Raw genomic sequence first — 9,391 nt, forward strand, 5'->3', positions numbered from 1 at the left:
AAATAAATAAATAAATAAATAAATAAATAAATAAATAAAGGAAGCAAGAGAAGAAAGAAAGAAAAGGAAGGAAGGAAGGAAGGAAGGAAGGAAGGAAGGAAGGAAAGAAGGAAGGGAGGGAGGGAGGGAGGGAGGGAGGGAAGGAAAAAAAGGCTGAAAACCAGTGAGCTAAACATTCATTTCAAAAAGGTAGAAACAGACAATTAAATCTAAAGAAAGAAGAAAATAAGAGAACTAGCTGGACATGGTGGCTCACGCCTGTAATTCCAGCACTGTGGGAGGCCAAGGTGGGTGGATCACGAGGTCAGGAGTTTGAGACCAGCCTGGCCAACACAGTGAAATCCTGTCTCTACTAAAAATACAAAAATCAGCCAGGTGTGGTGGCAGGTGCCTGTAATCCCAGCTACTCAGGAGGCTGAGGCAGGAGAATCACTTAACCTGGGAGGTGGAGGTTGCAGTGAGCCGAGATCGTGCCACAGCACTCTAGCCTGGGTAACAGTGTGAGACTCCGTCTCACAAAAAATAAAAAGAAAAGAAAAGAAGATAACTAGTTAAAAACAAATGTACAAAATAAAGTGTCAACAAAGTCAAAAGTAATTTCTGTGAAGATTAACAAAATTGATAACCATCTCTCAAAATCGATCAAAGAAAGGAAAAGCATACAAATAACCAATGTCAGAAATGAAAAGGGAGTTATCACTACAGATTCTACAACCCTTAAAAGATACTATAAAGATATTATTAACAAGTTGATGGCAATTTGAAAATGTAGATGTTTGTTTTAGTCTATTTTCTGTTGCTAAAACAGAATACAATAGACAGGGTAATTTACTAAAAAGAATTTTTCTTATAGTTCTAGAGACTGGGAAGTCCAAGAGCATGGTGCCTCCATCTGGTGAGGGCCTTCAGGCCGCATCATAACATGGCAGAGAGCATCATGTGTTCAAAGGGCAAGAGCAGGCCAGCTCAGGTCTTTTTTCCTTTTCTTATAAAATCACCAGTCCCATCATGGTGGCCCCACCCTGATGACCTCGTCTAATCTTAATTACCTCCCAAAGACCCCCACCTTCAAATATCAAAACAGACACAAGAAGAAAGAGACACTATGAAGTTCTTGCAGTAATTTAAATATAGGCACAATTTTTTTGCAGCCAAATGCTATCAAGAAGTAAACTCTCCCCACCACTTTAATCTGAGTTGGGCTTATGACTTCTTTGACCAATAGAATGTGGTAAAAGTGATGTCTGAAGTTTCCATTTTCACTCTCTTGGACCCCTGAGACCATCATATAAAGAAGCCAGTCTAGCCTATTGTAAGAGAGGACACATAGAGATGTTCTAAAGTGTAGTCTGGATCTCCATTTTGTCTGCTTTAATCACACTTCTTTTAGTTGCATGGCACAGAACCCCACTCAAGCTTACTGAAGCAAGTGGAGTGGGCTGAAAACATCCACCACAGCCCAAAGAAACTAGAGCTGGAAACAAAAAGCCACCAGGATCCAGACCCTTTCAGGGACCACAGGAACTTGCAGGGAGCCAAAGGCCTGTGGGATGTGACCAACTCAGCATTCCACTGAGGCTATATGATCAAACAGCAAACCGTTTATCATGAATACGGAATGTGGGCAAACTTACTTCTGTGCCTGCCCCAGAAGGTTTGCTAAGGGTAATAGCTTCCTGGTGCTACCGAGCTCCTTGAGGTTATCTACTGGGACATCTAGAGAATGCAGTCTTGCAAGCCTACTCTGGACCAAACAGCTGACCTCTTCTTCTACCCTCTTCTCACTATCTCTTTTGCCTAATAAATACGGGGGCTGTGTAAAGCTCAGGGCCCTTGTCCACTAGAGGCAAGGTGCCCCCTGACCCCTTCTTCCAAATACTCTTTTGTCTCTTGTCTTTTATTCCGGCATTTGCCCCCCTTTGTTCAGTCCACCAGGGATTGTAGCAGGTTACAGGAACTGATCACAATTCTCTCTCCACTACCTGGGTTTCCTCCTAGCTCAGACAAATGCTATAAAATCCTGCAACCCTGAACTTACGGGATTTCTACCTGGCTCCTAAACCAATGAATAACTTCCTTTGTCTTGGAGATTAATCCCTAGGAGAGACTCCCATAGGCCAATCTCATTCTTCCAAGCAGAGCATAACCCTTGGGTATCAAATGGCCAGTTATTCCAATTTCCGGAGGTTTAGGATCACCTCCAGGGAGGAAGGCCTCATCTGAATGGTGAATGTGGGTGCAGGCCACGGGCATGCTCAGCTCAGCACTCTGGGGTCTCTCTATTGCATACATGCCTGTCTGCTTTCTGTTCTTTAGGACCAGTGCCTACTGGGGAGCCTGTATCAAACAGCTGTGCCCACGGAGCCTGTATTCCTGAGAAGCATGAAGAAGCCACAGCAGCCACTGTTGGTACCTGCCCAGATCCACTCAGCATCTCTTCTGCATGTTTAAGGCTGCTCACTTCATCTCATTTTACTCTGCTTAGGGCCTTCTTCTGATGGCAGAAGTGAACTTGGCCTATAAAGGGCAAGCCGGAAGTACCAGATAGTCAATGCCCATGAAAATATCCCTTCATGACAGATGGGAAGTTGGTAGATAAACACAGTTCCCTTGCTCCTTGATAGGGTAACTGGGTTATGTTCTGTAAAGTCCCCCACAGGTCCCCAGTGGGACTGAGTCCCAGTTGCCCAGAGTGGTAACTCACTTGATAATACACCTTTTATTGGCTGCCTTCCTCTCTATGTCTCCCTTCTCCATTCGTCTACCAGTATTTCTGGAATCAAATTCAAATTACCATCTGCATTCAAATTCTGAGTTGGCTTCTGGAAAAATGGAAACTAAGAACAGAAATCCAGTGCATAGGCCAGGTGCAGTGGCTCACGCCTGTAATCCCAGCACTTTGGGAGGCTGATATGAGCAGATCACCTAAGGTCAAGAGTTTGAGACCAGCCTGACCAACATAGTGAAACCGTCTCTACTAGAAATACAAAAATTAACTGGGCATGGTGGCAGGCACCTGTAATCCCAGCACTTTGGGAGGCTGAGGCAGGGAGATCACCTGCGGTCAGGAGTTTGAGACCAGCCTGACCAACATGGTGAAACCCTGTCTCTACTAGAAATACGAAAATTAGCTGGGCATGGTGGTGGGCGCCTGTAATCCCAGCTACTCGGGAGACTGAGGCAGGAGAATTGCTTAAACTCGGGAGGCAGAGGTTGTGGTGAGCCGAGATCATGCCATTGCACTCCAGCCTGGGCAACAAGAGTGAAATTCTGTCAGAAAAAAAGAAAGGCCAGGCGCGGTGGCTCACGCCTGTAATCCCAGCACTTTGGGAGGCCGAGGTGGGCAAATCACAAGGTCAGGAGATCGAGACCATCCTGGCTAATACGGTGAAACCCCGTCTCCACTAAAAATACAAAAAATTAGCCAGGCGAGGTGGTGGGCGCCTGTGGTCCCAGCTACTCGGGAGGCTGAGGCAGGAGAATGGCGTGAACCCGGGAGGTGGAGCTTGCAGTGAGCCGAGATCGCGCCACTGCACTCCAGCCTGGCCGACAGAGTGAGACTCCGGTCTCAAAAAAAAAAAAAAAAAAAAAAAAGAGAAGGAAGGAAGGAAGGAGGGAGGGAGGGAACGAAGGAAGGGAGAAATCCAGTGCATAGCCTTCTAAGCCACACATCCTTCCATGCAGTTGTGTTCAATAATAAAGCCAGTATTTTCATCTCCATTGCCCAATGCCTCTAACTGTTGCCCAGCTGATTCTGAATTCAGCAGGGAAGAGGCATGTTATCTATCACCCCCCCGCGAGCCTCCAGAAAACTGAATACAGATTTGCAGAATGCAGCCAGGCACTGTGTCAAGCGCTTATAGTGCTAGCTACTCTAGAAGCTGAGGCAGAGGATCACTGGAGCCCCGAAGTTCGAGGCTGCAGTAAGCTATCATCGCACCACTGTGCTCCAGCCTGGGCAACACAGCAAGACCCTGTCTTTAAAATATATATATGTAACAAGTTGGGGAATGCTAGAGTAGAAGGCAGCGAGGGTCTTCCCCCCATGCACGGAGCATGAGTCAGGAAATGGCTGTGTGGCAGAGTTCACAAGGGAGGCAGGGTAGTCTCAACCCTGGGGCACAGCTTCAGTGTCCTGCTCTTCCCAGGCCCTTCCTTGGCACACCCGGTGAAGCTGGGGAACTGATAACTGCCCAGCCAGCTCTCCTAGGACCCTCTCAGGTATGGATGGCAGGAGTCAAAGCCCAGTATACACAGTCTTTATTTATTGGAAGTCCTGATATCCCAGAAAGCCAGGCCCGTGGCCAGGGCTCGGGACTCCATCTGGTCACTCTGCAGGGAAGGAGGGTTGGGGGCAGTCATTCATGTCCAGTTTTCTTGCAGTCAGAGGAGTCCTCAGGAGGCAGGAAGTGGCTTTGCCTGTGGAGAAAGCACATCAACAACTAGTAGCACCTCCTCTGTGCCCAGCCTGGGGAACCTATGTAGACACCACAGAGGGAGACCCTGCAGAGCCCACAGTCTGGAGGGAGAAGGGTGTCAGGCAATGACCTTGGCCCCGAGCCATGGGAAAACGTCAGCTGTGGTGAAGTGTCATGGCGGGCAGGGAAGGCGCCATTCTGCTGTATTTACAGAGCACCTGCCGAGTACCCAGCAGGCAACACTCTCTGACTCAAGCAGGGAGAGACAGAAAACAAATATGTTAACATTGGATAAATTCTATGAAGAAAGTTTCATCAGGGTAAAGAGCAGAGGTGTGTGTGGAATGGGAGGGACATGTACCACTTAAATTGTCAGCCACGAAAACACGGGACATTCTGTAAAGTCTGTATGCCATGCTGTAGGAGATGAGAATGTTTGTGTTCGCTACTGTGTAGACCAGACAACGTGGGAGGCCCACATCTCACTGCCCCTAGCTAGGAAGGAAAAATTGTTAACTGGGATGAAATCCCCAGGAAAGACGGGATGATGAGGAGGAGCTGATTGTAGTTACTCTGAGTGCACTGGAAAGCCACAAGAAGGTTTTAAAAGGGAAAGATCTGACCTAATCCCCTGGTTTTTTTTCCTGTTTGTTTTTTGTTTTCTGTGTTTTTTTGGAAGACAGAGTCTCGCTCTATCACCCAGGCTAGAGTGCAATGGTGCAATCTTGGCTCACTGCAATCTCTGCCTCCTGGGTTCAAGCAATTCTCCTGCCTCAGCCTCCCTAGTAGCTGGGATTACAGGTACCTGCCACCACGCCTGGCTGATATTTTGTATTTTCAGTAGAGATGGGGTTTCATCATGTTGGCCAGGCTGGTCTCGAACTCCTGACCTCAGGTGATCCACCCACCTCGGCCTCCCCAAGTGCTGGGATTACAGGCATGTGCCACCGCACCCGGCCCCAATTCCCATTTTTAAAAGCTCCTTTGGCTGCCAGGGAAGAGAAGACTGTCAGGGCAGGGGTGGCCACAGGGAATACAGGGAGAGGCTGGTTGCTGGTCCAGGGAGGGAAGCCGCAAATGGCTCTAAGATAGGAGGATGGAGTCTTCACTGTTCATATGCCCAAAAAAGCTTGAGAGAGAGAAATGTCCCCAACAGCTGACTGAGAACAGTATGTGATCGTTAGGTAATGTTTTCTGAGAAGTAAGTTTCTTCCGGCTCTCAGGAGTCGTAGTTTCTGCCCTTGGGGTCTGAACTCATCACTTATCCCTGCCTTACAAAAATAATTAATGCCTATAGGGCCTGGTAAGAAGGGCATCGCCCCAATCTTCAGCCAACAGCTCCCCTGACACAGGCATAGGATATGAGCCTTGATGGAGGGGCACAGGGACCTTGGGAACTTGAAGACAGGGGAGGGGAGTGGGTGGAACATCAGGGAGGTTTTCTGAGAGAGGTGCCATCTAAGCTGGAATAGGAATTAGCCAGGAGATGGATTAGGAAGGGCAGTCCCGGCAGAAGGAAACAGCTGGACAAAACCAGCAGAGATGTGCACTTGAGTAACTGCATGTTCACTGGGGCTGGAACATAGAGCTTAAGGGGGAAAGTGGGAAGAGGTGGGACCATGGGTTGCAGGGACTGCATCCCACAGGGCCCTGTGGGCTGTGCTGGCATTAAGACTTGGGTTGGTGGAAGTGAGAACCATGGAAAGGTTTGTAAGTAGAAGCAGAACATGGTTAGATTTCCTCTGAGATCAGTCTAGGATGATCACCAAGAACGATTGGAAGGTCAAGATGAAGCATGGGGCCCAGGAGAAGGATGGCCTGGTGGTCCAAGAGAGATGACAGGGCTGCAGGGGCAGAGAGAAGGCCCCAGGAGAGGGTGCTCAGGAGGGGCTGGGGAAAGATGTGACTTTCACCTTTGGAGCTCACAGTCCAGTGAGGAGGGCAGTAAACATCTAAAAGAGCATTTTTCAACGTTTTCCCATTACTGCCTCTCCTCAAGGAGTCATTTTAGACTTTTGTTCTAATTGCCCAACCATGAAACTTACATATCACAGATATACTGTATATCTGGCTTACGTATTAGATACATTTAAAAGAGTGAGCTTTTTTTTGGCCACCTCAGCCCAGCCCCTCTCCAGTTGCAGATGAAGAGTAGTGGGAGAGAGAGGGTGAGGGAGGAGGTGGATGAAGTCAGCCTAGGGAAGAACACAGAGAACCCAGCAACGACCTGGAATTTTATTCTCAATGTGACGCAAAGCCACTGGAGAGATTTAAGCATAGGTGTAATGAGACCAGATTTCAGTCCTAACATGCTCACCCAGGCCGCTTTATGGAGGCAAGAAAAGAGGGAGGAAGGGAGACCAGGGAGAAGGCTGGGGCAGGTATCCTGGAGGGGGAGGGTGTGGGTGGTGGTGGATTAAAGCAGGGGCTATATGGGGCAAGAAGTGATGATGTTCTGGATTCTGGATGCATGGCAAAGGCCTGTGTGGTGGTGGGGTGGGGCTGAGGATGACTCCTAAGTCTTTACCCTGAACAATCAGAAGGATGAAGGGGATGTTGTGGAGAAAAGAGATGAACTGAGATGAGCCCCTCTTACCTCCACAGTTGTAGGTGAACGTGGTGGCTGCACCTGCTCAGCGCACTGCAGGAAGCGGCGCATATGCTCCGCACAGTTGCCCACAGCTGCCTCGTTCTGTCGAAGACACTCCTCGAAGGCCTCAAAAGGCTGAGCACAGGCCTGGCGGATCTGGCGGATGATTGGGCTGTGGGGGTAGGGCAGTTCAGCCTCTGGGAGATTCCCACCCCACTGCCCACCCCCCACACTGTCTCATACTTGCCGACACTCACTGGGAGGATGTGCATTGGGCAATGCTCATCTTAAGGTAGTGACAGTCCCGCTGCCAGGATTCCGGCTTGGCCGCCACACACTGGCCATACTGCTCCAACTCTCGGCCACAGTAGCGAGCGGTGACCTCCAGAGCTGCCTGCCTGTGGGACAGGATGGGCTGAGGATCATTCCAGACAGCAGGGAAGCAAGGGAATCTTTTTTTATTTTTATTTTTTAGAGACAGGGTCTCACTGTGGCCCAGGCTGGAGTGCAGTGGCATGATCATAGCTCACTGTAGCCACCAACTCCTGGATTCAGGTGATCTTCCTGCCTCAACCTCCTAAGTAGCTGGGACCACAGGCATAAGCCACCATGCCCAGCTAATTTTTTATGTTTTGTAGAGACAGGGTCTTGCTATGTTGCTCAGGCTGGTATTGAACTCCTCAGCTCAAGTGATCCTCCCGCTTAGACCTCCCAAAGTGCTAGGATTACAGGCATGAGTTATGGTGCTTGGCAAAGAAAGGGAGTTCTGGTCTGGATCTGAAGTAGCACTAGGCGTTCAGGGCAGATGTGGGAGTCTGAAGGATCCTGAGATGGGGCCAAAGAAGTGTAGAGGTGAGGCCTAGCCCTGGGGCTTGTAAAGCAGAAGGGGAGCTTCTGGGGAGAGAGTGGAGGTTCTAAAACAAGGTCTGATTAATCTAAGGTAGGCCTTCTGGGTCCTAGAAGACAGGCCTTGAAATCCAGGCATCCCCCAGTAGGCCTGAGGATCATGCAGAGAAGACTTATGGACTTAGAAGATCTAGAACTCCAGGGAGAGAGCTTGAGAGCCCTAAATGGGTTTGGGGATTCTAAAAGTGAGGTTTAGAGGTCCAGGAGGTGAGGTCTCAGGTCCTGGGGAAGAGTGTCTTAGCCAAAGAGTCTTCAAGATGAAACCTGAGGCCATGGTGCGGGACTCAAGTCCCAGGGGCATGAGGTCTGGAAGCCCTAGATGAGGTTGGTGCTCTGGGAATCCCGGGCAAGGTCAGAGTGGTCTAGGAACAAGTCTATGGACCCTATAGGTGAGGACTGGGGTCCTGGGCAGATCTGGAAGGTTCAATAGGTAAAGTTTGGTGATCAAGGGGGAGGAATCTGGAGCTCTGACGACAGGTGTAGGAGTCCTAGAGGTCCCTAAATAGGTCTGTAGTCTTAGGATTTCGGTGTGAAGGGCCGGACCAGGGGTACTGGGGGCAGAGCTTGGGTGAAGAGTGACTGGACCGAAGTCCTAAGCTGCTGCGAGAGGGGGCGGGGCCTAAACGCTTAGAGGGCGGGGCTTGGGCATGCGGAGGTTGTAACTCGTGAGGGAAGGCGCTGAATCCTGAGGGTCAGATCTCCAAGAAGGAGGGAGGCTGGTCCTAATTCCGGAGGTCCTAGACTAGGTCTAGATCACTGGGTAAGAGAAGGGGAGCGGCCGCACGTATACGGTAGGCGCTCTCACTACTCACATCTCGAGACTTTTGCCGGCGTAGGTCTGTCCGGGGGGAACGACCCGCCTTTTCCGGTATCGGTTGTCATGGCGGCGCCCAGCCCAGCCTGTTTTTTTCCGGTAGCCAATTGAACTAACAACCGGTTCCCTTTACGACTAATCTGTCATGGCGGCGCCCCACCTCTTCTTCCGGTCCCGACTCGTCATGGCGACGCCCTGAGTAGCCACTTCCGCCCTCTTCTGGCTAGATTTATCCCTATTTCCGGCTTGCCATGGCAGCGCCCGGGGTTTAACGGAAGTAAGCGATGGAAAGTACGGTGGTGCCTCCGCTCCAAAGAGAATGCGCCGCTGAGCTGCGCCGCACCTCACGGGATTGAGCCGCAGACACAAGCGCTCCAGATCTCCGACTGGAGGTGGTGGGAAGCGGCTGCTGTTGCTGCGGCGTCTCAACATGTTGTTCCCATTTTGGTTGGGTGCTGTGGCGGTAGGCTGTTGGACTCAGGGATAGGGGGCCTGATTCCTAACGCCACACTGCCACCATCGGCCTTGCGCTGACGCTGATAGTCCTCCTGGCACCCTGGTTCATGTGAGCGCTTGGAACTGAAGGGAAGAGGGAGTCAAACCAAGAGCCGAACTAATTCGGCTTGGGCCTCGTATTTACTCAGCCTGGGTGACCCAGACGTT

General features: G+C 50.2%; 1 protein-coding gene across 3 annotated transcripts; it reads right to left on the bottom strand.

The window, feature by feature from the left end:
• Positions 1-4,243: 4,243 nt before the first annotated feature.
• On the bottom strand, positions 4,244-9,126 carry CHCHD5 (coiled-coil-helix-coiled-coil-helix domain containing 5). Of its 3 annotated transcripts, none has more exons than XM_011968020.1 (4): positions 8,889-9,126; positions 7,266-7,406; positions 7,015-7,180; positions 4,244-4,419 (listed from the first exon to the last, which is right to left on the bottom strand). In XM_011968020.1, exons 1-4 carry the CDS (start codon positions 8,912-8,914, stop codon positions 4,396-4,398), a joined length of 357 nt encoding a protein of 118 aa, XP_011823410.1. In that variant the 5' UTR covers positions 8,915-9,126; the 3' UTR covers positions 4,244-4,395. The 3 variants fall into 3 exon arrangements, with proteins under 3 accessions (XP_011823410.1, XP_011823411.1, XP_011823412.1); XM_011968021.1 differs by having other exon boundaries at positions 8,727-8,939; XM_011968022.1 differs by lacking the exon at positions 8,889-9,126 and adding an exon at positions 8,458-8,498.
• Between the last annotated feature and the right edge of the window lie 265 nt (positions 9,127-9,391).

This window comes from Mandrillus leucophaeus, unplaced genomic scaffold (assembly GCF_000951045.1).
Source record: "Mandrillus leucophaeus isolate KB7577 unplaced genomic scaffold, Mleu.le_1.0 Scaffold822, whole genome shotgun sequence".
Lineage (NCBI taxonomy): Eukaryota > Metazoa > Chordata > Mammalia > Primates > Cercopithecidae > Mandrillus > Mandrillus leucophaeus.

Excerpts from the sequence above, each read along its gene's own strand:
- CHCHD5 (XM_011968020.1), bottom strand. The coding sequence starts at position 8,914 with ATGACGAGTCGGGACCGGAAGAAGAG. Across the intron at positions 7,407-8,888 it reads AGTCGGGACCGGAAGAAGAG|GCAGGCAGCTCTGGAGGTCA; the intron begins GTGGGGCGCCGC and ends CCTGTCCCACAG. Across the intron at positions 7,181-7,265 it reads GCCCAATGCACATCCTCCCA|CCCAATCATCCGCCAGATCC; the intron begins GTGAGTGTCGGC and ends CTACCCCCACAG.